Raw genomic sequence first — 25172 nt, 5'->3', positions numbered from 1 at the left:
ATTTCACTGTTTGGAGCTCTGTCTCCTCTGCAAAGCTCCTTGATACCTGCTGTGTTTTAACTATCATGGCATTTTACCAGTTGATCCTGACGTGGATTAGTACATGGGAATTTTAATAAGATTTATGTTTAATGTGTTGACCATATTAAATAACTTCATATAGCTTGCCATATTATCTGTCTGTCTATGAACTAGACAGACAGATGGACAGACAGACACTATCAGAGATCTGATTGTTCCTTATGTTCCTAACAGAGCACTTCGCTCTCAATCTGCAGGTTTACTAGTGGTTCCTAGAATTTCTAAAAGTAGAATGGGAGGCAGATCTTTTAGTTATCAGGCTCCTCTCCTGTGGAACCAACTACCAGTTTTAGTCCGTGAGGCAGACACCCTGTCTACTTTTAAGGCTAGGCTTAAAACTTTCCTTTTTGATAAAGCTTCTAGTTAGAGTGGCTCAGGTTATCCTGAGCTATCTCTATAGTTCTGCTGCTATAGGCTTAGACTGCTGGAGGACATAGGGACCCCTTTTTCATCATTCTGCTTCATTCTATCTCTATTCTCCCACTCTGCAGAATCTGTTAGTTCAATCTCTAACATTCTGCTCTCTCTGCTTTTTCTCATAGTAGCTTCATCTGGTCTGTTCCTGTTTGGCTGGGACTCCATCCTGGAGAGAAATATCAGCTGTGCTGCTGCCATCAACACCTTTGTTTCTAGATGTTGGAGCTCTCATAACTCTGGGCTCAGTTTTTACTGGGACTAACTGGATCTTCTCTCTTTCTTTCTCTGACATGGAAACTGGCTCAGAGCTCGTCTGCCTAAAGGGCTGGTTATCCTCCCGCAGCAGTGTGTCGCAGTAAGCTTGTCGCAGGTATGACGCAGATATTTTTGATTTATGCCCAATTTTGAAGCGTGGTCTGCGCTTTGTTGTTCCACGCTACAAACCAAGAGGGATAATCAGGAACTAGGTAGTATTGTGGGTGTCCTTGTTTTGGTCTGACCAGCTTGTTCGCCGTCTACAACCCTTCATCCAACGCAGGATGCCACACAGTTCCCCGGTGAGTGTTCCCCAAAGACTGGCCATGGCGCTGCATGTTTTGGCTTTGGGTGCAAACCAACAGACCGTCGCACAGAGCTACAAACTAGCGTCCCGCCAGTGTCTGGTATAGTGTCCGAGGTGTGCCAGGAGTTGTGGATGGCACTACAGCCAGAGTTTCTGCCATTAGGTACCAAACAGGAAATACTCATAGTGTAGGGTGAGAGGGTATCTCTGCTTTAACTGCGAGACACACACAGTTAAAGCAGATATACCCTCTGACACAGAATATTGGCCCGATCCAGGTATCGGATCAGAATCCCAACCCGATCCAGACAGGTTCCGTTTTCTGGGGGAACAGATCCTGATCTGTTCAGATTTTTCACTTCTGTCTCTTTAGCTCATTAATTGAAACAATGGCCTACATCTGACTGGGGCAGATTAATAAAAGTGAAAAAAAGAAAATAATAATAATAATTTAGAAAAAAAACCTACAAAGGAAAGCCCCACTCCACTACCGGCCAGTGCAGAATGGTCTTAATTTGACAAAATAATAGGTCTTAGTACTTATATTAAATATATACTACATTTAAAGAAAAGGGAAAGTCAGCAACAAAAGCTGTGAGATGGTTAAAGGTGTGGAGGGTGATGCAGGCAAAGCAATATTTGATGCTTGCTTTTATTTTTCATAAGGGGGGGAGAGTGACCAGCTGCTCCACCGTCCTGCATCATCCGTCATTGTTCTGGTTTTTGTGAGGCTCAAAGAGGATCAATATTTGATCAGTTTTCTGTCCATCGGACACTGGTTGTAGACTGCTGCATGCCATGGTAACCCCCCATCTGACACTGGTTATAGACCGTCCCATGCCATTGTAACCCCCCCATCTGACACTGGTTATAGACTTCACCATGCCATGGTAACCCCCGTCTGATACTGGTTATAGACTGCTGCATGCAATGGTAACCCCCCATCTGACACTGGTTGCAGATTGCCCCATGCCATGGTAACCCCCCAATCCGACACTGTTTATAGAATGCTCCAAGCCATGGTAACTCCCCATCTGACACTGGTTATTGACTTCCCTATGCCATGGTCACCCACCATCTGACACTGGTTATAAGCTGCTGCATGCCATTGGAACTCACCATCTGACACTAGTTATAGACTGCTGCATGTCATGGTAACTCATCATCTGACACTTGGTATAGACTGTTGCATGTCATGGTAACTCATCATCTGACACTGGTTATAGACTGCTGCATGTCATGGTAACTCATCATCTGACACTGGTTATAGACTACTGCATGCCAAGGTAACCGACCATCTGACACTAGTTATAGACATCCTCATGCTTTGGTAACTGAACATCTGACACTGGTTATAGACTGCCCCATGCCATTGTATCCCACCATCTGACACTGGTTATAGACTGCTGCATGCCATGGTTTATTACCATCGGACACCTGTTGTAGACTGCTGCATGCCATGGTAAGCCCCCATCTGACATTGGTTATAGACTTCACCATGCCATGGTAACCCCCATCTAATACTGGTTATAGACTGCTGCATGCCACGGTAAATAGCCATCTTAAACCTGTTGTAGACTGCTGCATGCCATGGTAGCCCCTCATCTGATCCTAGCTTTAGACTGCCCATGCCATGGTAACCCCCCAATCCGACACTGTTTATAGAATGCTCCAAGCCATGGTAACCCCCCATCTGACAGTGGTTATAGACTTCTACATGCCATTGGAACTCACAATCTGACACTGGTTATAGACTTCTTCATGCCACGGTAACCCCCATCTGACAGTGGTTATAGACTGCTGCATACCACGGTAAATAGCTATCTGATACCTGTTGTAGACTGCTGCACGCCATTGTAACACCCATCTGACACTGGTTACAGACATCCCCTTACCATGGTAACCCTCCATTTGACACGGGTTATAGACTGCTGCATGCCATGGTTTATTACCATCGGACACCTGTTGTAGACTGCTGCATGCCATTTTAACCCCCAAATCTGACAGTGGTTATAGACTGCTGCATACCACGGTAAATAGCTATCTGATACCTGTTGTAGACTGCTGCACGCCATTGTAACACCCATCTGACACTGGTTACAGACATCCCCTTACCATGGTAACCCTCCATTTGACACGGGTTATAGACTGCTGCATGCCATGGTTTATTACCATCGGACACCTGTTGTAGACTGCTGCATGCCATTTTAACCCCCAAATCTGACAGTGGTTATAGACTGCTGCATACCACGGTAAATAGCTATCTGATACCTGTTGTAGACTGCTGCACGCCATTGTAACACCCATCTGACACTGGTTACAGACATCCCCTTACCATGGTAACCCTCCATTTGACACGGGTTATAGACTGCTGCATGCCATGGTTTATTACCATCGGACACCTGTTGTAGACTGCTGCATGCCATTTTAACCCCCAAATCTGACACTGGTTATGGACTGCTTCATGTCATGGTAACCCCCCCCATCTGACACTGGTTATAGACTGCTGGATGGCATGGTGAACCCCTATCTGAAACTAGTTATAGACTGCCGCATGCCATGGTAACCCACCATCTGACATTAATTATAGACTCACCGTCTGACACTGGTTATAGACTGGTGCATTCCATTGTAACCCACTATCTGACACTAGTTATAGCCCGCCCATGCCATGGTTATCCATTGTCTGATCCTAGTTTTAGACTGCCCCATACCATGGTAACCACCCATCTGACACTGGTGATAGACTTCCTCATGCCCTGGTAACCCACTATCTGACGGGTTATAGACTGCTGCATACCACGGTAAATAGCTATCTGATACCTGTTGTAGACTGCTGCACGCCATTGTAACACCCATCTGACACTGGTTACAGACATCCCCTTACCATGGTAACCCTCCATTTGACACGGGTTATAGACTGCTGCATGCCATGGTTTATTACCATCGGACACCTGTTGTAGACTGCTGCATGCCATTTTAACCCCCAAATCTGACAGTGGTTATAGACTGCTGCATACCACGGTAAATAGCTATCTGATACCTGTTGTAGACTGCTGCACGCCATTGTAACACCCATCTGACACTGGTTACAGACATCCCCTTACCATGGTAACCCTCCATTTGACACGGGTTATAGACTGCTGCATGCCATGGTTTATTACCATCGGACACCTGTTGTAGACTGCTGCATGCCATTTTAACCCCCAAATCTGACAGTGGTTATAGACTGCTGCATACCACGGTAAATAGCTATCTGATACCTGTTGTAGACTGCTGCACGCCATTGTAACACCCATCTGACACTGGTTACAGACATCCCCTTACCATGGTAACCCTCCATTTGACACGGGTTATAGACTGCTGCATGCCATGGTTTATTACCATCGGACACCTGTTGTAGACTGCTGCATGCCATTTTAACCCCCAAATCTGACACTGGTTATGGACTGCTTCATGTCATGGTAACCCCCCCCATCTGACACTGGTTATAGACTGCTGGATGGCATGGTGAACCCCTATCTGAAACTAGTTATAGACTGCCGCATGCCATGGTAACCCACCATCTGACATTAATTATAGACTCACCGTCTGACACTGGTTATAGACTGGTGCATTCCATTGTAACCCACTATCTGACACTAGTTATAGCCCGCCCATGCCATGGTTATCCATTGTCTGATCCTAGTTTTAGACTGCCCCATACCATGGTAACCACCCATCTGACACTGGTGATAGACTTCCTCATGCCCTGGTAACCCACTATCTGACGGGTTATAGACTGCTGCATGTCATGGTAAATTGCCATCTGACATCTGTGTTAGACTGCTGCCCGCCATGGTAACCCCCCATATGACACTGGTTATAGACTTCCTCATGCGATGGTAACCCACCATCTGACACTGATGATAGACTTCCTCATGCCATGGTAACCCACTATCTGACACGGGTTATAGACTGCTGCATGCTATGGTATATTGCCATCTGACACTGGTTATAGACTGCTGCATGTCATGGTAACTGACCATCTGATACTGGTTATAGACTGTCTCTTGCCATTGTAACCCCCTATCTGACACTGGTGATAACCTTCCTCATGCTATGGTAACCCACTACCTGACACTTGTTTTAGACTGTCCCATGCCATGGTAATCCACCTCCTGTCACTGCTTATAGACTGCTGCATGTAATGGTAACCCCCTATCTGACTCTGGTTATAGACTGCTTCCTGCCATGGTAACCCCCCATATGACACTGGTGATAGACTTCCTCATGTGATGGTAACCCACTATCTGACAGTGGTTATAGACTGTCCCATGCCATGGTAACCCACCATCTGATACTGGTTATAGACTGCTGCATGCCATGGTAAATCGCCATCTGACACCTGTGGTAGACTGCTGCACGCCACGCACACCACCCATCTGACCCACTATATGACACTGGTTATAGACTGCCCCACGCCATGGTAACCCTCCATCTGACAATAGTTGTAGACTAACCCATTCCATGGTAGCCCACTTTCTGGTACTGGTTATACAAACAGGTATGTATTAAAGGAAAAGTCCGCTCATATTCAGAATTCAAACTTCTGCAAGTACTTTAAATATGAATTTATTGCATACTGTTCGACAAATGCTGTGTTTTAATTCAGAGTAATTTTCATGTGAATGTGCTTTACTGGAGGCATCCATGTTGGTCAAAGAACACTACTGCCACCTACTGGTTAGTGACGTCACGGTGCGGTATCGGCTGTTGATCAAGTCCCAGTGCTGTATCTGGTGTTTGTCACAACGCGCTATTATCCAAGTCATCTTGAAAACATTCTTCTTCCAAATGTCGGCTACATATTACGGGTTTTTTCTCTGGCCAGAAGTTCGATGGCAAATCCTCCCTCTTCAAGTTGGCGATCCAACGACCAACCCGTCCGCGGAGGATCAGGAATCAGAAAGGTGGAATAACTCTTTTTTTTTCACTTTTACCCGATGTATTCCAGCATCCAGCTGCCATGCACGTGGGCATTGTCAGTTTCACTATAGCTCTGGTGAATTTCAATGGTGAAGTCCTCTGGAAATCTTCAATAATTGTTGTTGATTGCAGATGTGTCTAGTAGTTCCCATTGATTTAGCTTGTAAAGCGGGGAGAATGGCGCTAGGCTTACCGCACCGTGACGTCACTGCTGGAAGATGGCAGGAGGGAGGGGCTACTATATTTGGGCAAAAATGGCCGCTCCCATACTCAGTGAAATTTATTGTTTTTATTTTTTTACTGATTAATGCTAAATTTATTAAATCACTATCAGCACATTAGTTTTCAATATAAATAACGATCCATTTATTAATTCTTGCTGACTGGACTTTTCCTTTAAGAAGTATGGAGTAAAAGTGTAGATATTTCTTTGGAAAACATGGTGTCACTCTGTGTTCCTTTTATCGAGTCATCTCATTGACCACATTCCTGGATTTGATAAGGCAGTCTGCTGTGAGGTGGGTCTTCAGCAAAATGCCCCTGAGACGTCACTCCTTTGGCTGAACCCCAGTCCTCCAGTCAACGCTTGTCCTCCATGATCACATCATGTTTCTAATGTGTCCAGTTTAAGTCTACTTATAAACACCTGAGTGAGGCATGTATAAGAGCCATCCATTTTGATAAAAAGCATGTTATATGAGCTGAGGGATGGTAGCCATATTACTGGAGGCAGGTGGTGGACCAGCGTTCAATTAGCAGGATCTGCAGCTTTTCAGACAGTAGTCTCCACTGTGTGCTTGTTGCCCTAATGAAAAGCCTTTTAATATCTTATTAGCCTCTAATATCACCACGGGCCTGGCTGTGCTTTATTTATGAGGCTGGAAGTAGGGAAAGGCCTTGGTCAGCTGCTGTGCCAGGAAGGCCTCCCCAGTCTTCCAGGTATAAAAATGTTAAGGCATTTTCAGTATTCCAGTTTAGCCCTGTTTGGTTGTAAAAAATATGCCATTTTTCTTCAGATGCGTTTCTAACGTAGATGAGGATAATTTTAGGGCTAAATGGGATTATCTCATTGTTTGGGAATGTGGATAAGGACCTGTTGCCAGATCTATGTTTTCAATATGACACCCCCAACATGCGTACTTCAGTGACGTACAGTGAGGTTCTTTATAGGTGAAGCATTGAATCCTTTAGAATCAGATCTACAATTATATAAAAAAGATGCCTTATTCAATTGGCTACTGGTTATTTCCTATGTCATCAGCTTTCTCTCTCTCTCAAACATGGAAGGGATGTATTAAAGGTAAAGATAACATAAAACATTACATGTATAGCAGCGACAGAAAGCAGCATTTGCTCTGCACCCTCTGTGTGTTGCCTGTTGCATTTATACAATTCATAAAACCCAACTGAAAGCATAGAGTACTGATTGCAATTTTGACCTTTAGGTAAATATTCAATAGTTTTTTAAAACTTTTAATTCTGATACTAAAATAAATGTAATACAGATTATTTAACGAAGCATGAAAAGACGAATAATATTTAATATTAATAAATTAATAAATAAAAAATGTTTTATTTAAGGCCAAAATTTAGTTTTCAAATATTCTAATGTATTTGTCTAATCTAATTTTTTATTTAATTAAAATGAAAAATGTTTGTGGTCTTTCCTTTATTCGTAGATGAAGTCCTCCACAAAAACCTCCGTTACTTTCCTTTAGTTCTAAAGTATCTTGGCGTAAAAATAGACGATCACCAGGGAGGAAAGTTGTCCTTCCAATAAGTCTACGGGTGAGAGGCAGGGTCCAGGAAACCGTGCTGTGTTGTCATTTGGAGCTATGATCTGTAGCATAGTAGAGTTATGTAATGAGACAAAATGAAGCCAGTTTAATCGTTCAAGCAGAGCAGGCTGTCTCTCCCAGCAGGAAGGAGCCGCCACTTCTCTGCACAGGACAGTAAACACTCATTAAACCTGCCTTTGCTTTTGTACACAAACATCTGCCAACCGTTACCATGGTGATGCTCTGAACAGGCAGAACTACACAACCTGCATCCTTCAGAGTAATAGCTTTGTGTACACCCAGCTTACTGTCCAACCAGCAGGCAGAGCTTCCTGTGAGTTCTCCCAGCAGAGGGGAGCAGGTTTATGGATGGAGCGTTGCGTTCCTCTGAGGAAGAGCAGGATTATTTCGAGGAAGGAAAATATCTGTTTGTTTGGATCCTCTGCAAATCCTGAAGCCATTTCGCTCAGTGCAGAAGAACGTCTGCATTCTGGAGTGTTACGGTTTTCCAGCTGGGCTCCTGGTTGTTGTGACAGGCTGTCAGGAGGCGCGCTCTGCTTCCCTCTGCAGCTTTTACTAGATTTAAAGCTGATGGTACTGATGAGGTGTCAGAAGCAGAGCCCGCTCAACACAGAGTCAGAAAGTTCATATTGCACCCTGTACACGCACACACACAGCTTTTTTTTGTTTTTTTCATGACATATGGGGACATTTCATTGTCATGCATTCATTTTATGTGGCCTAATCCAGACTGTAACCCTAACTATTAGGGTTAGGAGGCGGAGTTTACATGCCAGACCGGCGGGGGTCGACTTAGCCCATTCCAGGGCGGTCTACCCTGACTCTGCTTCCTCCCTTGATCTAAAAAAATTAAAATTAATATGCTTATTTATGAAATATTTCCCTCTTCCTACCTCTCTTCCCTCAGTCTAAACTGCAGGGAGTGGGGGAGGCGGAGTTTACATGCCAGACCGGCGAGGGTCAGCTTAGCCCATTCCAGGGCGGTCTACCCTGACTCTGCTTCCTCCTTTCATCAAAAAAATTAAAATTCAAATATTTATCTTTACTTAATTATAACCCCTATAAAACCCGACCTTATCCTACCCTTATACTACACTTATAAGCACATATCACCTTACCATGACAATTAGCTACTAACCCTAACCTATGTAACCCAAATCTCAACCTAACCTTCATGTTTAGCAACTTACCAGATCAATTAGCTACTGACCCTAATATTGGTGGAATCCATGCCTAAACCTAACCCTGACCATGGCCCTAACCCTGACCATCACTCTAACCCTAACGCTGACCATTACTTTAACCCTAACCCTGACTGTTAATCTAACCCTAACCCTGACCCTAAACCTAGCCCTGACCCTAACTCTAATCCTAATTCTACCAACTGGCTTGGCCATGGATCTGAGAGATCCCAACAAACGTGCGCCGGCTTGTGCAATGCCTTTGATCCTCTAACCAACTGCCCTAGTCGTCGGACTGGGTGGGTGGGGTGGGGGGGCATCGAGAGAGTGTCTAACGCCTAACTATTACCAACATATACCCTAACTATTCCAAAGCTTGCTTGTGGACTGGTGTCTCCGTCTGAATACCAGTAAGAACAAGGAGATGGTAATGGGATGGTGACGCCCTGTATAAGAAGGGCCAGAGCCGCCTCCCTCCACCTCCAGAGGAGGCTGAGTTCCTGCTTCAAACCTTCTCTGACTCTGTGGGGACATCAGCCCTCCTCTACGCTGTTGTCTGCGGGACAGAAAGAGACTGAACAAACTGGTGAGAAAGGCTGTTTCTGTCCTCGGCGGCACTCTGGACTCAGTGTCTGAGAGGAGTGTTCTGTCCAAGCTTCCATCCATCATGGACACCACCTTCCACCCTTTGCAGCAGACTGCAGAGGAGCTGAGCAGATCCTTTAGTCAAAGACTTTACAGCCTGTTTGTAAAAAGGAGCGATACCGCAGGTCATTCATCCCTGGTGCAATCAGACTCTACAATGAGACACTACCACCGCAATAACTGCTGCAATGGAGAATAAGGCAATAACCAATGATGGGTGGCCGAAAGTCAATAGGCGCCAAAATCTCAGGGTTAAGCTACACTGTTCCAGAGGGAAAATTAATGAGCACAACATCCATATTTTCTAAATGAAGACAAACTATCCTTTCCTACAGCCTTTGCTAACAACTAGATGCATATATAGTGCATACAATTATTCAGGTTTTATCTTTTCCATTGTCATTGCTCTTTTTTCTCAATACCCATTTTGCAAAAAAACGATATTTACAAGTTAAAATATCTACTTAAATTGATTATGTAATTCGTTTTTATTAAAATAGTTATTTATCTATGATTTCACTGAAGACTCCTAGATGACTTGCAGAGACACATCATTTTCTCTTTACCCCATAAAACAAAGTCTAGTTCTGAAAAGACCATGAATTATGTACTAATCTTAATTTCAGTATATTTATGTGCATAATTAACCACAGCGTCTTTGTTGTCAAGTAAATGTTAAAAAATTAAAATGGTTTGAATATTCCACTTAAGAGTACTATTGCTGCCACTGTCTGTTTTAGAGGGAAAACAATGGTAAAGGTGGCCGATGATTGGCTTATGGTGGCCATGGCAACCCCTGAACCCCCATTTAGCTCCGCCCCGGGACAAAGGTGACCAATCCCTGTCAGCATCGCTGTCCCAGGCTGCATGGAGGTCCTGATGCAGAGCAGGTGGAACATGTAGAATATTAGGGACAACAGGAACACATGGAGAAAGACTTGTTTATCTCAGAAGATGGAGGCATGCAGGATGTCTGTGGCTTCTCTCTGGTCTCATCAGGCAGCTGCCTCATAGTGGCACAAGGAGGCCCTCTGCTGGTCAGCCTGTGACACCAACCAGAGCCTGGATGATTTGAATGGACTGGAGAAAAACTACAGCTCAGTCTGCCTTCTGTTAATAATGCAGAAACATCTGTCATCACACCGGGGACCAGCATACAGGCAGAGGTCGTTGAACAGATCTGCAGCAGGGAAACACAGGAAGCATGTTGTAGTCACGTTCAGGCAGCCCTAGTGGTCGCCATATAGTGAGAAGAGAGTGATTAATGCAGGACAGGTGGAGAAAGGCCAGCAAGGCTCAGGTCTACCCACAGACACTCAGCATGCCCTCCAGAGAATCCCAGCAGCATTCAGGAGGAGGCAGGCTCAGCTCATGGAGGCTTCTTCAGTGGTCCGTTTGGCTCCAGGTTCTGAGCGGCTGCAGCATCCCTGCCGTCTGATATTTTTGGTAAAGCGTTTGCTTGTTTGTAGAACTGTCCAGAGTGAAGCTATAGAGCCTTGCTGATTCATGTTCTGTTGTAAACAAAGTTGTGGAGGTTCCTGTTTTTTTTTCTGCCGCTGCGGTAAGCCGCTCCCTGATCCGTCCCAGTGACGTCACAGGCTGTCCTCGTTTCAGAGGCTTAGAGAAGAAGTCCCAATCTGCTTCATCCTCATTAGCATCACTCCGTCTGTGACGTGGCCCTCCGCTCTTCCTGCATTTATGAACCCCTTGCTCTGTGGCTCACAGCTTGCAGGATTGTTTCCAAGCATCGGTTACCATGGTGACAGCTGAGCCCCTCACTCATTGGCTGCCTCCAGATGAACTTTGGGTCTTTGATTCTGGGGACCAGGATGTGAATCCTGCTGAGGCCCATAAGGGTCCTTCAGTTAAAACATTCATGTTTTCAGCCTGAGGACAGAAGATCAGATGTTCCTCACACTACCAGCCTCTTTCTTTGTTATTTTCTTTACACCATTTTTTAGAAGTTCTTCAGGTACAGGCGGCTCAGGCTGCAGACCGCTGGTGCTATTCTCTGAGCCTCAATCAGCCATGTTAACATCACAGCAAAGCAAACCACACTGTAAACCCAGATTTTGTTTGTACTCAAAGAAACTGAGTTCATAGTACTTAGAGAGGTCTAATTTACTGACATTACTTGTTTATTTCAATTAAGCTGAACTTTTTTATGTCCTTTTTCAGTGTAATTATATTTTTAAGTACAGTCAATGGTTTGGACTTAAACAAACTAAGTTAGTATCACTAAATTCTTTATATTAACTATTTTTTCTGAGTAAACACCACTTTCCAATGATCTAGCTTATTGTAATTATGTATTTGAGCTCAGACAACTCAATATCATTAGTTTGCCTCTCACGTCATCCACCTGCCCGCGAAAAATCCGGTTTAGACCAGTTTTGAGCGAGTGAAATAGAAAAGCTGGCACTGAGGAACTCCGAAGCATTTTGAGACAAAACAGACGACAGCGTTATTGAGATCTTCAACAACTTATAACAAGGAAGTCATTCCACAGAGATTTAAAGCACTCGGTGAATGAAGTGAGTTCAGCCACAAAACGGTAAGTTTAATCTCTTGTTTTGCTGCAGTACTTAGCAAAGGCTACTTAGCTAATGTTAGCCTGTTAGTTATCTTGCTTGGTTAGAAAAGCTATTTTTCAGTTACTTTAAGAAGCTATTCTCTATTAACTGTAATTTTCCTTACTCCACAGAAGGAAAGGATTGTTTAACTGGTTCTTTTTAATTTATGTTGATGTGATTTGTATGCATACATAAAAAGGCACCATCCAAAACTGTATCATGTGCCTCTTATCATTTTTTAACTCCTTTTGCACTAATTTCTGAACTAGGCAGGGGGTGAACTCTATACAGGTCAGACGTGTGGGCTGCAAAACAGTAAAGGCTGTTGACTGCAAGATGTTAACAAAGTCATGTACTGTTATTTCTTTCAGGACAATGATGAAGAAAGTGTGCACAACAATGTTCCTGTGGGGGTCCTCCGCAATGAACAAGAAAATATAACTCCACACAAGCAGTCCATTCACCATAATGTATCCTCAGTGGGAATTATCCTGGAGGGAAATGTAGTGATGGAAGTTGAGAACCTTCCGCAGGCCATGTACACGGTCTTTGGACTTACCTATGCACTCCATCTCAGCTACCCAAAGTACATGAAGAACACCTTTGATTTTTTTCAGCAGGTACCTCTTAACTTGGGTAAGACAGATCTGAGGCCTAAACTTCAAACACTTAAAAATCAGCTTGCCATGTAAGATCCAAGATCTGCTCATTTAAAATCTTTTGGGCTTTGAAATTTCTTTTGTTGATACAAATAAAATGTTCAATGAAAACAATAAAAAGTTGAAGTGAAATGTATTTTGTACAGCTCTATTAATTTAACACGTTTTGAGTTTTGTGAACTAAAAAATATAAGTTTGGTCAATTTGAATACACAATTTAATTGAACTAAAATGCAGTAATGCCTACTTAACAAGCTAAGTTTAATTGACAGGTGTTAAGCTGTTGCTCCAACTACATATCGTCAGTTACTACAACTTGATTACCAGTAAATACAACTTAAATATTCTATTCCAATCCATTAGGTGCTCAAGTACATTTAACATAGTTTACTGCACTCATACAACTAATACCACATTACTTAAATTTTTTAAGGCAACGAGTTACCTTGATTTTCTTAAGTACATTCTACTTATCCGGGTTTACAGTGCAGGCCTGCTCCTGGTTACACAGCAGCAGATCAGAAGCAGTCTGCATCTGCAAGGCGTGGCAGGAACATCTGAAGCATCCTGCTGAGCCCACCGAAGGTGCATGTGTTTCTCAGTGAGCAGTAGATACAGCTCACTAAAGCCCAGAGGCCACCTGTCAGAGTGAAATCCCATTAGGGTAATCCTGCAGGCTCAGGGAGGGCCCTGCTCCAGGGATCCAGTCTGTTCCTGTCCTGGCGCCACCAGCAGACCTCCCTGTGACGGCGCTGTTAGTGCCAGAGGCAGACCCACCTTGTGGAAAGAGAGGCTCCCTGAGGTTCTTAATGCTGCTCCATGGCAGCCCAGGTTCACAGTAAGTGTTATCCTAGTTCAGTGGCCAGCGGTTAGTTTAGGTCATCAGCATCTAAGAGGCCATCTGAGGTGTTCAGCAGCCTGGAGACGCTCATGTGAGAGGCTGGGTGGCGTTACGGCGCTGTGGTGTGGGTGGAGGACAGATTAACGGGGTTCTGATGGTACGAACCGTTCCTAACCCGTAGAGATCAGTTAAGAACCCAGGAATGAGTGTAAACCTTTCCAGCTCTGATCGGTCCATGAAAGACCTTCAGTGCTTCCTCTGGTTTAAGAGCAATATTCAGGATTAAAGAATCTTAGACTGTTTGAAAGAATCCAATCAGATCATTGGAACGTCAAACACCGTTCCTCGCAGAGACTCCTTTGGTTTAGCATTGACAGAGGCAGATGCTAACTTTAGCATCATTAGCAGCTAACAAATGGACAGAGCAGCAAAGTATCAGAAAACAAGCAGAATGAGGCTTTGATGTTATGATGCATCAAAGCAAAGGTTAATACCTTAAAGCCAAGAAAACACGGAATCCGACTTTCCTCCAGAACTGATTGTTGTGCCGTTTATGGGGATGATCAGACCTCCTGCAGGGGGCAGCGTAGCTCAGACTGAGATGGAACGGAATAGAATAGAATAGAAAATCCCTTTATTGTCCCACATGGGGAGGACCCTGGCCCTTGAGGACCTAGTTCCTCATGGACCCTGGTCCTCGAGGACCTACACTGCAAAAAATGGAACTCTAAATAAGTCATTTTTACTCAAATTAAGTGCATTTTTTATTGAATTCAGGAGGTAAGTGAGACACTTTGCCAATGGAACAAGACAATTTACACTTAAAATAAGAAAAAACAATTGCTTTGTCTTATTTCAAGTGTATATTATCTAATTATCTTATTTTAGGAGTAAAAATACTCATTCCATTGGCAAATCATCTTGTTTGCCTGCTCAAATTAAGGGTAAATACACTTAATTTAAGACATTTTTTACTTATTTCTAGATGTTTTTTGCAGTGTAGTTCCTCATGGACCCTGGTCCTTGAGGACCTAGTTCCTCATGGACCTTTGTCCTAAGGTATCCTAGTTTACAGGAATCTCTGTTCCAGCCCAGTTGGTTCAGGTGACTGATCCTGACAATGTGGAGGCAGGAAATACCTAAAACGGGATGATTGAGGACCAGGGTTTGGAACCCCTGCTGTGTAGAAATTGTGCTAATGTCCATCATTAGCTGATAACAGTGGGGAAATTCTGGGTTTACAGCAGCAACAAAAATATAGAAGAAAATGGTCACACAAATGTGGATCTTAGAAAAATGTATAAGAATAAAATAATAATAGTGACAATTTAAAAGATAACCAAATAAAATACTGTACTAGGTCTATTTGAGTCGGACTTCACAGCAATTCAGCAGCAATTTCTTGGGTCTGACAGGAAGAGAGACGCGGTTACAAAGTAAAACTCATCCGCTTTGGGGGGAAATCCAAAATAAATGGGGAACTAGGTCCTCGAGGACCAGGGTCCATGGGGAACTTGTTTGTTTGTCCTAAGGTATCCTAGTAAATAAATGGAGAACTAGGTCCTTGAGGACCTAGTTCCCCATGGACCCTGGTCCTCGAGGACCTAGTACCCCATGGACCCTGGCCCTTGAGGACCTAGTTCCCCATGGACCATGGTCCTCGGGGACCTAGTTCCCCATGGACCATGGTCCTCGGGGACCTAGTTCCCCATGGACCATGGTCCTCGGGGACCTAGTTCCCCATGGACCATGGTCCTCGGGGACCTAGTTCCTCATGGACCCTGGTCCTCGAGGACCTAGTTCCTCATGGACCCTGGTCCTTGAGGGCCTAGTTCCTCATGGACCTTTGTCCTAAGGTATCCTAGTTTACAGGAATCTCTGTTCCAGCCCAGTTGGTTCAGGTGACTGATCCTGACAATGTGGAGGCAGGAAATACCTAAAACGGGATGATTGAGGACCAGGGTTTGGAACCCCTGCTGTGTAGAAATTGTGCTAATGTCCATCATTAGCTGATAACGGTGGATCGTTTATCTTTATGTTCTGTTTTCAAACATTGATTTTATTCCTTCTTTGGACAGAACTATCTCCTTGAATGTGTCCGCCCTAATCACTATATCGTGGTTACGCCATTTTAGATGAGCGTCCGAACATCTAGTAGATGAAAAAGTAGTGGACTCGAAATTTCCCACAATGCACCTTGAAAAGTGGTGATCATCAATGGTCACTAGATGAGCAGACATATCCAGGAATGCTTTGCAGGAGCTCTGCTTGCAAAGCATGATGGGATTTGTTGTTACAGTGGCCCGCTGTCATTGGTGTGAGAGGACACATAACAAAGATGGTGCAGACATCGTGCGGGGAGGTGGAGTCACATGATCAACACAGAGAGAAAAGAAAATGATCATCTGTCTGAAGGGTCAGTTAACTGAGTGCACTATAAAGTTCCCTATATAGTGCCTGCTCTATATAGTGATGGAGGGGTTAGGACGGACGGTCAGACACAGCCTTTGTTTTTAATGCTTGGCAGCCATGTTAAATTTTGAATTCAAACACTTGACCTTGATGCTTTATAAAGAAGCAGCCATAACCTGTTTCTAGTTTTACTGTAGAAAGTCTCTGTATCAAAGTTTATTATTGGCAGGCCTGAAACAGACATGGACATCAGAATGGGGAAGCTTTGCAACCCCCCCTCTTTCCCAGAGACTCTCATTAATTAAAGCACCATCACCTGAGTGAAGAAAAACTTCAGTGTCAGTGCTGTGTCACTCTGTGGACACGCAGACTCATCTTGACCTTGCAGCTCTGCCAGCAACTAACAGGGGAGGGAGGGAGGGAGAGTGGGGTGGGTGTTAAACTGAGACAGCCAGAGAGAGGGGGAGGGATGGGCCAGAAGGCTGTGTGGACAGAGTGAGGAAGATGTACTGACGGGTGAGGAGCTGTGGACCCGGGCTGCCTCCCTGCTGGAAGCCACTCCACTCGCCGTCTTCCTGCAGCGGTAGGGTTGCTTCTTCCGTTGTCCTGCTGAGTTTTCTCAGAACTTTCCACTGTGTGAAGGCAGAGGGAGCTGTCAGGCCGTTTACTGCTGCTGCTACCCAGGCAGGTGTCCGACAGCAGCTCTGCGCTACCCCCACCCCGTCCTGCATGCTGATGTCATGGCAGCTGATGTTTTGGAGATTGTCCTTTAAGCCTCCAAGCTGCATTTCCATTCGGTGGAGGGGGTGGCGGTTTGCTGCTGCTGCTCCTGCATCCTGACTCTTTTTTGCTGATCTCAGAAGAGCCGATGGATAAATCTCTATCGATCCTTAAACAGCTGCAGTAGTAGCTCTCCGATTAGGCTGGTCTGTATTGGGGACACTGGATGGTTGCAGCTCTTGTTCCTTTGTTAAATCCCTCCTCTTCCAGCATGCAGAACAGCCAGTAGAACCCAGGTTTGTTCCCCGTTGCTAAGCTGAAGGTTCTGGCCCGGGCCCCATCACAGCAGACCTATTTGATCCTTTAGGATCTACATCCAACCCAGAGGCCACATCTGTGTTTGTCCTGGGGGTAGGATTTTTAGGCTGGGTAGATTGCACAGCTTTAAGCTCTGAAGTATCGGATCATTCTCCAGATCTAAAAGCCATCAGCAGTTCTGAATTTTGGAAAACGATTTCAGCCAATAGGGATGGAGCTTTTTAAGCAGCTCAGATCCAATTGATCTTAATAACTTCCAACCTTCAGGAAGAAGCTTGGTTTCCTCAGCTCTAAATGTGTTGTTCTTCTGGAGAGCCAAACTGATGGTAATGGATCCAGGCCAGTCCAGGTGAACAGAATCGGATCATTTCTGGATATTGTGGTTTGGAAAACAAACAGTTCATGTTTTGAGAGATTCAAATGGAGATGATGGTCTTTCAGCCATTTTGATGTTGGAAAGACAGTCTGAGATGAGTCCTGAGACTCTGTTGTCATCAGGTAGAAATGAGAGCTGGGTGTCATCAGTATAACAGTAGTATGAGAAACCATATCATCGAATAATCTGGCTCAGCATGGTGGTGTATATTGCAAACTATAAAATGGATACTTAAGACTGCTTAAAGACTGCCCTGTCAATGAGGAAATGGTTATAGAGAGACCGGCCGATAGTTTTCCACCTGAGTCGTTTGGAGAAAGGGTTTCCTGAGCTGTCATGTAAGCAGAGACTGCTTGTATATATATATATGTATATATATATGTATATATATATATATGTATATATATATATATATATATATTATAATATTGTTTATACTGTATATATATTATAATATTGTTTATACTGTAATTTTAGTTTTTTTTTAGCCTCTTGCCTAAAAGGTTGGACTCCTGAATCCGGCTGTTATAAATCAGTTCTATTTCACTAATTTAGTTATTTAGACTATGGCTATCAGCACAGTTATTAATCACCAAACAAATAAATGTGTCTTTGCTCATTCAGATGTTACTGATAGAGTGAATCCAGCCTGAGTGATAAATCATTCACTGCGTATAAATAAACAAAAGAGATCGAAATATAATGGTAAAACAATAAAATAAAATTAAAATTAAAAAATAATCATAATAAAAAAAGGAAATATAATGGTACCTTTATTAGCTAGAATCACAGAGTATTATGTAATACCTATGCAGATACTAAAGCTAACGGAAAATAAGCAAAAATAAAGAAATAAAAGGGGAAAAGGGGTTTGAAAGTCCGTTCAAAGTCTGAAGGATGCTTGAAGTTTAAGCTTAATGCATTGAAAGTGTCCTTTAAAAATAGTAGCAGATAAAATGTCAATAAATCCTGATGCAGAGATGTTAACTGCAGTCAAAACAGTAAAGTTTCATTCAGTTTCTCAGTGAAGAACGACTAATGACTCAGTAATGCATTAAACAATGACGGGGCTGAAAGAGAAATGGGTTAGCTTAGCTGGTCCCAGGGGGTCTGGTCCGGATGGGTCCAGCTGAAGACAAAAAGGGTTAACTCACGATGTGCCCTCTACAGCGTATTCAGCATGAGGTCGCTGGAGCAGGCAGGGGTGGTCATGGGTCAGGTGGCTTCTAGTGGCTTCCAGCGGCTCCTTCAGCGAACAGCAATTGGGGGCCCTCTGTTCGGTGGTTAGATTTTGGTTAGCAGAGCTGGATTAGCTCCTCTGTCTCTGCTCTAGCAGGCTTCACAATTACTGCATACAAGGATAAAAAGACAACATTAACTGGCAAACTATAGCTTTTAAAACCTCAGCCAGAGGTGGTTTTAAACACACAGGATGAAAACAGGCTGAACAAAGGATTAAAACAGACTGAATACAATAATAAAAACAGGCTGAACACAATAATGAAAACAGGCTGAGCACAGGATGAACAAAGGAAGAAAACAGGCTGAGCACAGGATGAAAACAGGCAAAGCACAGGATGAACAATGGAGGAAAATAGGCTGAGGACAGGATGAAACCAGGCAAAGCACAGGATGAAAAAAGGCAAAGCACAGGATGAACAAAGGAGGAAAACAGGCTGAGCACAGGATGAAAACAGGCAAAGCACAGGATGAACAAAGGAGGAAAACAGGCTGAGCACAGGATGAAAACAGGCTGAACACAATAATGATAACAGGCTGAGAACAGCATGAAAACAGGCAATGCAAAGGATGAAAACAGGCTGAACACAGGATGAAAACAGGCTGAGCACAGGATGAAAATAGGCTGAACACAGGATGAAAATAGGCTGAACACAGGATGAAAATAGGCTGAACACAGGATGAAAACAGGCTGAACACAGGATGAAAACAGGCTGAACACAGGATGAAAACAGGCTGAACACAGGATGAAAACAGGCTGAACACAGGATGAAAACAGGCTGAGCACAGGATGAAAACAGGCTGAGCACAGGATGAAAACAGGCTGAACACAGGATGAACAATGGAGGAAAACAGGCTGAGGACAGGATGAAACCAGGCAAAGCACAGGATGAAAAAAGGCAAAGCACAGGATGAACAAAGGAGGAAAACAGGCTGAGCACAGGATGAAAACAGGCAAAGCACAGGATGAACAAAGGAGGAAAACAGGCTGAGCACAGGATGAAAACAGGCAAAGCACAGGATGAACAAAGGAGGAAAACAGGCTGAGCACAGGATGAAAACAGGCTGAACACAATAATGATAACAGGCTGAGAACAGCATGAAAACAGGCAATGCAAAGGATGAAAACAGGCTGAACACAGGATGAAAACAGGCTGAGCACAGGATGAAAATAGGCTGAACACAGGATGAAAATAGGCTGAACACAGGATGAAAATAGGCTGAACACAGGATTAAAACAGGCAAAGCACAGGATGAACAAAGGAGGAAAACAGGCTGAGCACAGGATGAAAACAGGCTGAACACAATAATGATAACAGGCTGAGAACAGCATGAAAACAGGCAATGCAAAGGATGAAAACAGGCTGAACACAGGATGAAAACAGGCTGAGCACAGGATGAAAATAGGCTGAACACAGGATGAAAATAGGCTGAACACAGGATGAAAATAGGCTGAACACAGGATGAAAACAGGCAAAGCACAGGATGAAAACAGGCTGAACACAGGATGAAAACAGGCAAAGCACAGGATCAAAATAGGCTGAACACAGGATGAAAACATGCAAAGCACAGGATGAAAACAGGCTGAACACAGGATGAAAACAGACAAAGCACAGGATGAAAACAGGCTGAACACAGGATGAAAACAGGCTGAACACATGATGAAAACAGGCTGAACACAGGATGAAAACAGGCTGAGCACAGGATGAAAACAGGCTGAGCACAGGATGAAAACAGACAAAGCACAGGATGAAAACAGGCTGAGCACAGGATGAAAACAGGCTGAGCACAGGATGAAAACAGGCTGAGCACAGGATGAAAACAGGCTGAGCACAGGATGAAAACAGGCTGAACACAGGATGAAAACAGGCTGAACACATGATGAAAACAGGCTGAACACAGGATGAAAACAGGCTGAACACAGGATGAAAACAGACAAAGCACAGGATGAAAACAGGCTGAACACAGGATGAAAACAGGCTGAACACATGATGAAAACAGGCTGAACACAGGATGAAAACAGGCTGAGCCCAGGATGAAAACAGGCTGAACACAGGATGAACAAAGGAGGAAAACAGGTAAACACGCAATACTAAATAAAATGCAAAATCAACAAAGGCTTTTTGGCGAGAATATAAAAAAATGCAGAATAATAAAAGAATTGAGTTAAAATTACAAAAATAAAAGTCCAAATAGTGTCCAAAAATTAGAGCATTATCAGAGCATCTCCAAACTATCAGCATTGAACTTTACCTGCTGGGAATTTAAAGAACCAAAAAAGTTGTAAAAGTTGTAAAAATTACTTTTTAGACGCTGGAATAAATTCTTACTGCTTCCCTTTGCAGCAATGGTTTTATGGCACATTTTACAAATAGCACCTTTTGTTCAACGTCCTCAGCATGAAATCCAAACCGCTGCCATATATCACTCAGCTCAAACACCTGCTGTTGCCACATTTAGTTTGCTGGTTAGTGTAGTGTCTGTGAAAATAATCCTGTTTGCAGGAGGGGTTTATGATGAATTCAACGTTTGTGAGAACAGACAGCTTAATGTTGTCATGCAAATTTGTACTCGATGTTTTTGATAGAGCCATTTTAACTGTTGTGCGTGGGAAAACTTGAGATACATGGAGTATATTTGATTTATTGCCCTAATATAGTGTTTATATTCTGTGAATAAAACACAGGCAGACACCAGAAGTTCCACAGCTGACCATCTGTGGGGTTTCCTTGGATGTTGGGTAACACAGAATCTAGGGGTCAGCTGGTAGCTCATTTTAAAGCCACTTATGTAACGGCATGTTTCTCCCCTCCTGAGGCCTATCTAGTCTCAAATGAATAACGGTCATCCTGATGTGACAACTGCAACGGTTAAATATAGAGACTTAGTAAACTTTATTGCATATACTCTGCATATACAAGATGACATTACATTGAATACAGCTTACAGCAGTGAATGAGCAGCTTCCAAAAGTGAAATTTCTATTTATAAAGCGCAGCAGTGAAAGGTTCAGTTCTGTGCAAAAACATAAATGTGATGCAAAATAAAGTAGAAAGACTGAGTTTTGTTCTATTTAAAGGGATAATGCAAAAATCAGCCATGTTGCAAATATGATGTTTTCAAGTGTGATTCAGAGACTTGAGTTTCAGCAGTCTGATGGCAGCAGGGAAAACGCTTTTGGGGGAAGGTCAGCAAAACATCTTAGTTTCCTTCCAGAGGTTGTGTAAAGGAAATGCAATCCCAGATCAGATCGGATAATCAAGCCGGTCACACCAGTTTGCTGCTGGGTCCTCCTGACAGACAGGCGCACACAGCCAGCACAGCATTTCATTCACTCAGCCTCACTGCTCCACTTGACAGAGTTAAAAAAAATACTGTAGACACCAACACCCACAATGCCTGGGGATTTACACAGAGAACCAGTGTGTTTCCAATGGAGAAAAGGGGCGGGGCTAGTGTTGGCAGCCATTAGTCTCACCAATCAGAACAGGCTTCTCTGGAGGTCTATGAGTGCGCAGGACATGAGTCCTGCCATTAGCCTGTGTTTGGACTCATGCCTGGATTTAGGAACGAACCGAATGAAGCTTTAGACTTTTCTCTGGACATTCTGAAAAGAGCAGGTAAGTTCACGTCATCTTTCCTCTGAGATCTTTTATGGCTGCATTCCATTTCTTTAGACCCCTGAAGGGTGTCCTTCCTGAGCCAGAATGTTATTAAGGACAAAGAATGACAGGTGAAGGCTTGTATACCTTCTCTGATGCCTCTCAGTCATATTTAATGGAGCTGCTCACTCTCTGAACTCCTGAACCTCTTACCCCCTGCAAGCAGCAGTGGATCAGGACACCAATCCACAGTCTTCCACTGGATCATCAAACCTCATCTCTTTTACAAAAGGCTTGGGGGTCATGTACTGCTGATCGTTGGCTGATCAGGCCATGAACTACGCTGCTGCACTGATACGAACTGAGGATACCTCGGAGACCGAACTTGTGTTTACTGAAGAACTAAATCTCCCTGCGTCATATGCAGGATTTGCACAGGCCAGTGTCCATGCTTCTGTTAGTTGATTAGACAAAAAAATGGCTTATTGGGAAACACATATTGGGATCTAAGTATTATGAATATTTTCCTACCATCAAGTCAGGATGTTATAGAAAAGTACAAGGGAAGGTCAAATGTTTGTTCTGTGATCAATTTTGTTGCCTGTAGCCATCATGGTTGCCTGTAGCCATCATTGTTGCCTGTAGCCATCATTGTTGCCTGTAGCCATCATTGTTGCCTGTAGCCGTCATGGTTGCCTGTAGCCGTCACTGTTGCCTGTAGCCGTCATTGTTGCCTGTAGCCGTCATTGTTGCCTGTAGCCGTCACCGTTGCCTGTAGCCGTCATGGTTGCCTGTAGCCGTCATGGTTGCCTGTAGCCATCATTGTTGCCTGTAGCCGTCATGGTTGCCTGTAGCCGTCATTGTTGCCTGTAGCCGTCATTGTTGCCTGTAGCCGTCATGGTTGCCTGTAGCCGTCATGGTTGCCTGTAGCCATCATTGTTGCCTGTAGCCATCATTGTTGCCTGTAGCCGTCATGGTTGCCTGTAGCCATCATTGTTGCCTGTAGCCATCATTGTTGCCTGTAGCCGTCATGGTTGCCTGTAGCCGTCATGGTTGCCTGTAGCCATCATTGTTGCCTGTAGCCGTCATGGTTGCCTGTAGCCGTCATGGTTGCCTGTAGCCGTCATGGTTGCCTGTAGCCATCATTGTTGCCTGTAGCCATCATTGTTGCCTGTAGCCGTCATGGTTGCCTGTAGCCATCATTGTTGCCTGTAGCCGTCATGGTTGCCTGTAGCCGTCACGGTTGCCTGTAGCCGTCACGGTTGCCTGTAGCCGTCACGGTTGCCTGTAGCCGTCATTGTTGCCTGTAGCCGTCATGGTTGCCTGTAGCCATCATTGTTGCCTGTAGCCATCATTGTTGCCTGTAGCCGTCATGGTTGCCTGTAGCCATCATGGTTGCCTGTAGCCATCATTGTTGCCTGTAGCCGTCATGGTTGCCTGTAGCCGTCATGGTTGCCTGTAGCTGTCACGGTTGCCTGTAGCCGTCATGGTTGCCTGTAGCCATCATTGTTGCCTGTAGCCGTCATGGTTGCCTGTAGCCGTCATGGTTGCCTGTAGCCATCATTGTTGCCTGTAGCCGTCATGGTTGCCTGTAGCCGTCACGGTTGCCTGTAGCCGTCATGGTTGCCTGTAGCCATCATTGTTGCCTGTAGCCGTCATGGTTGCCTGTAGCCATCATTGTTGCCTGTAGCCATCATTGTTGCCTGTAGCCGTCATGGTTGCCTGTAGCCATCATTGTTGCCTGTAGCCGTCATGGTTGCCTGTAGCCGTCATGGTTGCCTGTAGCCGTCACGGTTGCCTGTAGCCGTCATGGTTGCCTGTAGCCATCATTGTTGCCTGTAGCCGTCATGGTTGCCTGTAGCTGTCATGGTTGCCTGTAGCCATCATTGTTGCCTGTAGCCGTCACAGTTGCCTGTAATCATATTTTTTGCCTGTAACCATTTTTGTCTCCCATTAACCGTATTTATTGCAAGTAGCCATCTTTGTTATGTGTAGCCATCTTTCTTCCATTCTTTCCAGTCGTTCTGCTGTGGATTCTGAGACTCGTAGAGCAGGGTCACACGTGAGTGTGCTCTAAGCTCAGGGATTATAGGGTTGAGCAGGAGCCAACAGCTTTAAAGCAAGCCTTTCTACTGGTCCTGGACCGGGACATGCTCAGCTGATAGTGACGCATTGAGAGCTCAATGCAGACAGAGCAGCTTGTTTAAATGTTGTTATCTCCCTACATGTCGATGGTTTATGCTGCTAACTGACTAGAAGTTACAGTGTTTGCTGTTCAAATAGTTGGTCTATTGGGCTAACTCAACAGATTGAGAAATTATTAATTTCAAACTTTATCTCTTGTTTCTGGCTACAACAGTAGTGATTTAAAATGTTGCTGTAACTGTGTTGTAAAGCCCCACCATTTTCAAGCAGCTTTTTATTCACTAACAGCATCTAGGCTTCTTCTGTTCACTTATTAGATGTTAGAAAACGTCTGGGTTTCTAAGTAATGTTGCTGATTTAACAGCCACACACCACACCCCCCCCCCCCCCACCCACACAAACACACACACACACACACAATTGGCAACGCTGTGTAGGGGTAGGCAATACGGCAAATATGTGATATCACAAGTCACAACTTTTTTAAATGTAAAATTCTATTCAGTTTATTTCTATAGCTCCAATTCACATCATGTCATCTTGACGCACTTTCCAGTTCACCAGATCATCCAGTCAGATTGATTCAGAGTTTTCTATCTAAGGAAAACCAGCTGATTGCACCGACTCATTGACT

The 25172-nt window shown here is 44.1% G+C and overlaps 1 protein-coding gene across 5 annotated transcripts in view; it reads left to right on the top strand.

The window, feature by feature from the left end:
* iqsec1b (IQ motif and Sec7 domain ArfGEF 1b) overlaps positions 1 to 25172 on the top strand; it is a 90808-nt gene that overhangs the window by 29603 nt on the left and 36033 nt on the right. The window contains exon 1 of one of the 5 annotated variants that reach the window (XM_038308752.1): positions 13591 to 13723. The exons of 3 other annotated variants lie outside the window; for them this stretch is intronic. In XM_038308752.1, the coding sequence (XP_038164680.1) occupies positions 13695 to 13723 (29 nt within the window). In that variant the 5' untranslated portion in view covers positions 13591 to 13694. Of the gene's footprint in view, positions 1 to 13590; positions 13724 to 16604; positions 16722 to 25172 lie in introns of those variants that run through there. One more of the 5 variants, XM_038308754.1, reaches the window with a different exon arrangement.

The sequence above is a fragment of the Cyprinodon tularosa genome, unplaced genomic scaffold, assembly GCF_016077235.1.
Source record: "Cyprinodon tularosa strain WSP-4 unplaced genomic scaffold, ASM1607723v1 ctg647, whole genome shotgun sequence".
Classification (NCBI taxonomy): Eukaryota; Metazoa; Chordata; class Actinopteri; order Cyprinodontiformes; family Cyprinodontidae; genus Cyprinodon; species Cyprinodon tularosa.
This window is presented reverse-complemented; position numbering and strand designations above follow the sequence as displayed.